This window comes from Grammomys surdaster, unplaced genomic scaffold, assembly GCF_004785775.1.
Source record: "Grammomys surdaster isolate TR1022 unplaced genomic scaffold, NIH_TR_1.0 164, whole genome shotgun sequence".
NCBI classification, from domain to species: Eukaryota; Metazoa; Chordata; class Mammalia; order Rodentia; family Muridae; genus Grammomys; species Grammomys surdaster.
Genome location: NW_021604612.1, coordinates 2,349,587 through 2,354,320, shown reverse-complemented (window position 1 = coordinate 2,354,320; position 4,734 = coordinate 2,349,587). Strand labels below are relative to the sequence as shown.

Below are 4,734 nucleotides of genomic sequence, written 5' to 3'. Positions count from 1 at the left end.
GCAGGCAGTGCAAACAGGCAGGCAGTGCAAACAGGCAGGCAGTGCAAACAGGCAGGCAGGCAGGGAGTGAAGGCAGGCAGTGCAAGCAGTTCAGGCAGTGTACTAGGCAGGCAGGCAGTGCAGACAGGCTGGTAGTACAGGCAGGCAGGCAGTGCATACAGGGCAGACACACAGGGCAAACTCACCCATTCTTGTCAAAGACTTCAAAGCCATAGATGTCCAACAACCCGATCACGGTCTTTTGGGTGAAATCCTAGTGGGGAAAACAACGCATGCCGTTAGCTGTGAGTGCTGCGGCTCTCCCAAAGCGTCTTCACTTCCCAAGCATTTCTTGGTGCATATGTCTGTCTACCATCTGTGTGCAGGTGCCCGTGGAGACTAGAGGAACTGGTGTTCCAGACAGCTGTGAGCTGCCTGATATAGGTGCTGGGGACTAAACACGGGTGCTCTGCAAGAGCCACAAGTGCTTTTAACCACGGAGCCGTCTTTCAAGCTCTTACCCAAAGACTCTGATGTTGAAACTCCATCCCCACAGCGAGGCTCTAAGAGATGGAAACTAAATTTGACTACGGAGTTTGGAAGTGGGGCCTTTGGGGGTCCATCAGCTAGATAAGACCATCAGAGCAGAGCCCCCAGGACCTGATGGTTTCTACAAAGAGAGAGGGACCAGACCAGAAAGATACACAGACCATGTTCTCTCTCTTGCCGTGTGACACTCTCTTCCTGGGTCACCATTAGAGCAATAAAAAAATGGACCGATTTGGTTAAGTTTGTCTTTGCAATCCCTGTTGCTGTCCCTAAACCTGGGACTCAGGTAAAAAGCACGTGGCTCCTGCCTTTCTCTTCAGCAGGGGCTCGTAGTAACCTTTGGGGCCTAAGCCTGGTCCTCAGCTGGACCTGCCTGTGGCTTCCCTCGGTAAGCAACACCTTGGCTTCTGATTGACGTCATGGCTTCATGTCTCTCCAGCCACCAGTTTGCGTCCCCTCCAAAACCAACAATGAAAGTGACCTACGAACTGCCAGGAAGCGCTTGCCCAGGTGAGAGGCGGCAGAGGCGTGACTGTCACTTCATACAGGCAAGGGTGGGCACCTCTCAGTGAGGCTCTGGTCTCAGTTTATCTCCCCAAAGTTCACCTGTCAGAATCAGCATCTTCAGCCTCATGTCATCGGTATTCGGGAGACAAGGTCATGAGGCAGGGCCACCATGATGCAGAGGTCCCTTGTCATGTCAGGATGCTGGAGGAGACTCCACTAGGTGTGGCTTTGTGCTCCCAACTCCCCAGTGTCTGGAACCTTGAGCTAAGTAAACTTCTATATTTTATCAGTCACCCAGTTATAACATAGGAACCGAGGACATGCTTGTTATTCTTCATTTAAAGATTTGTGTGTGTGTATGTGTGTGTATATGTGTGTGTATGTGTGTGTATGTGTGTGTATATGTGTGTGTATGTGTGTGTATGTGTGTGTGTGTCTGTATGTGTATATGTGTGTGTATGCATGTATGCACACACAAGTGCACACATACACATATCCCATATGTTTGGATACCCACAGAGGCCAGAAGAGGTTCTCAGGGTTCCCTGCAATAGGGATTAAAGGTGGTTGTGAGCCCTACCCATTGTGGATGCTGGGAACTGAACTTGGGTCATCTACAAGGACAGTAACATTCTTCACTGCTGAGCCATCTAGCCTGGCTTCTCTGCCTCCTCCTCCTCCTCCCCCTCCCCCTCCTCCTCCTCCTCTTCCTCCTCCTCTTCTTACTCCTCCTCCTCATCATCATTTTTGTTTATTTCTCGTGCATTGGTGTTTTGCCTGCACGTCTGTATGAGGATATCACACCCCCTAGAACTGGAGTTAGAGACAGATGCGATCTGCCATGTGGTTGCTGGGAACTGAACCTGAGTTCTCTGGAAGAGCAGCCAGCGCTCTTAACCACTGAGCCATCTCTCCAGTCCCCTTTCACCCAATCATTCTTAAAGGGACACAGCAGACTCCTCTGTCCGACTGGACTGAGATGCTGCCTCCCAGTCTGTATTCTGCACACCAGGCTCTAGAGTCATGCCTTGATTTCTAGCTCCAAATAAACTCCCATCTTATCTGATTCCTATGTAAAAACGAAACACGACCTAAGCAGGAGTTTGAAGGTCAGCTGTGTGTTCCCAGACACATTAAAAGTATATGGCTGTAGAAGGCCATCTGGTATACCACAGGTGCTGTGGATACCGGACTTTGGAAAGTGTCTTCAAGCCAACAGGTGTGCACACCCGTTAGCCTACTGTGTGCAAGGCACTGGAAGACATCACCCCTGCCCATGAGGAGCTTATGGGTCATGTTCACAGGGGCTTTGCATCAATATGATGACCACAAGACACTACCACTGTAGTGAGAACAGGACATCCAACGTGTGTTGACCCACCTTGTTAACTAAGGAAGAATTGATTTTATTGACCAGCCACGTAAATGTCCGCCCATAAACAGCCTTTGCCATGGCATCTCTGGCGTAAACAGAGAGTTCTACGGTCAATGGACATATCACCTGGAAAAACGGGTAAGGGATGTCATTATAGACAGGATGAGCCATATCCTCAGGGTCCACACCAGTCTCTGACAGTAACTGAGCATTGGACACAAGTTAGGAGACCAGGACCCAGACACAGGCCTGGCGTTTGTGGGCTCATGAGTCAGAGCACTGTCAGGACTTCCAGACACTCACACGAGGGAAGAGTCCTGGTGCAGGCTTAGAGTGACGGGTGGGGTGCCGTAAGGACGACCAAGAGGCTAAGGTAGGTGATGGGGGGGAAGGGTCCCTGATTCAGGGCTCTGGGTGCTGAAGGTTGGAGGACAGGGAAAGGCGTTCCAGCAGAGGGAACAGCATGTGCAAAGACCCTGTGAGGAAGGGTTAGGCAAGGGTGAGACATGAGCTGGGGAGGGATGGGGGGTAAGGGGTAAGGGTGGGGTAAGGGGTAGGATGAGGGGGTAAGGGGTGGGATAAAGGGGTAAGGGGTGGGATGAGGGGGTAAAGGGTGGGAATGGTGGGTAAGGGGTGGGGGTGGGAGTAAGGGGCGGGGGATAGGGTGAGGGATGGGGGTAAGGCACAAGGGATAAGAGCTGGGGATGATCTAATGGGGGGGGTGAAATAGGAGATGGAGGAATGGGGGTATGGGTGTGGGGAGATGAGGTTGGGACCCCCTCAAGAGCTGAGCCACTCAGGACCTAGTAGGCTGGGTAGAGGGTTTGTTACCCACAGGGGACACCAGAGTGCTGGACTGAGTCAGGCAGCCAAGGCAGGGGGCCGACACAGCAGGGGGCTGACATCTTCCCGGCACTGTTTAGTTACCTCCTCTGTTTTGGCTTCAATCTTTCTGTGGGTGAGAGCTTCCAGAAGAACAGCTGGGCAGACTCCCAGGAGCTGTGTGAGAGAATCCAGTCGTCATTCAGTGACTATACAGAGCCTGTGGCCTCTCTGGGGTCAGGGTCATCCACCCTCCCTTCCCTGGGCCAGCTATGGTGGTACACGCCTGTAATCTCAGCACCCAGAGTGATTGCCAGTCCAGAGCCAGCCTAGGCTGTATAATGAGGTCCTATCATAAAACCGAACAAACCAAATCAAACAGAAGCAAGCTCACCAGTCGCAGCTCCTTCTAACCCTCCTAACCTCGAAAGAATGTGGTGCTAACCATTTGCATTGCTGTGGATATTTGGTGTTCAGACTCCACACCCCACCCTCTAAGTTCATTAGCAAAGGAAGGTCACCTTGGCAATCCACTTGATTTCGTGGGTATCCGGGACACTGGCACAGCCTTGTTTGTTCCCCTTGAAACAAATGTTGCCCAGGTGTAGGACACTAGCAATGATCCCAAAGAGGTTCTAGAGATGTAGGAAGGCAGGGGACACAATAGAGGAGTCAGCAGTACCTCCGTGACAATTGGTGATGATACATCCCTTCCCTGAACCCCAACCCAGTTCACAGAGCCAACTCCCTAGAAATGGGCTCTGGTCACTTCCAGCCCTAATTATCTTAATGGGGGGGGGGCTGGAGGGGAGCCACTCAGCCTCCAGCACAAAATATAAACGCATAAACATTTTATAAAAGCATTTTATAGCCAGGCAGGGATGATGCACACCTTTAATCCCAGCACTTGGGAGGCAGAGGCAGGCGGATCTCTCTGAGCTTGAGGCCAGCCTGGTCAACAGTGAGTTCCAGGACAGCCAGGGCTGTTTGTAAAACAGACTTCCAGCTAGTGTTTGCCTGTGACCCCAGCACTCAGGCAGCTGAGGCAGGGGATCCACTAGTTCCAGGACAGCCTGGGTTACATAGTGACAGCCTGTCTCAAAACCAACCAACCAACCCAACAGGTAAGCTAAATTTTCTAATAGCATGGTCTCCAATATTATCATAATTTTATAAGACTACATTTTGGTTCTTGAAAGATGAACAGAGTTATAATCAAAACAGAAAAAAAGTGACAAGATTCTATCCAATGTTTACCCATGATGCAATTCATTTTAAAATAGAAGAGTAAATAAAGAGTAAATGTGCAGGTCCAGTGGATCTAAATCAAGACTGGTCTAATTGAGGACCACATCACCCCGGGAGGACCACATCACCCCGGGAGGACCACACCACCCGGGGAGGACCACACCACCCCGGGAGGACCACATCACCCGGGGAGGACCACATCACCCCGGGAGGACCACACCACCCCGGGAGGACCACACCACCCGGGGAGGACC

At 51.4% G+C, this 4,734-nt stretch overlaps 1 protein-coding gene across 1 annotated transcript in view; it reads right to left on the bottom strand.

Annotated features, from left to right (window-relative positions):
- Myo1h (myosin IH) overlaps positions 1–4,734 on the bottom strand; it is a 50,936-nt gene that overhangs the window by 32,760 nt on the left and 13,442 nt on the right. Inside the window, exons 7-10 of the mRNA XM_028765408.1 lie at positions 3,754–3,867; positions 3,338–3,409; positions 2,417–2,536; positions 186–253 (exon numbers count right to left, since the gene is read on the bottom strand). Of these exons, the coding sequence (XP_028621241.1) occupies positions 186–253; positions 2,417–2,536; positions 3,338–3,409; positions 3,754–3,867 (374 nt within the window). The remainder of the gene's footprint in view (positions 1–185; positions 254–2,416; positions 2,537–3,337; positions 3,410–3,753; positions 3,868–4,734) is intronic.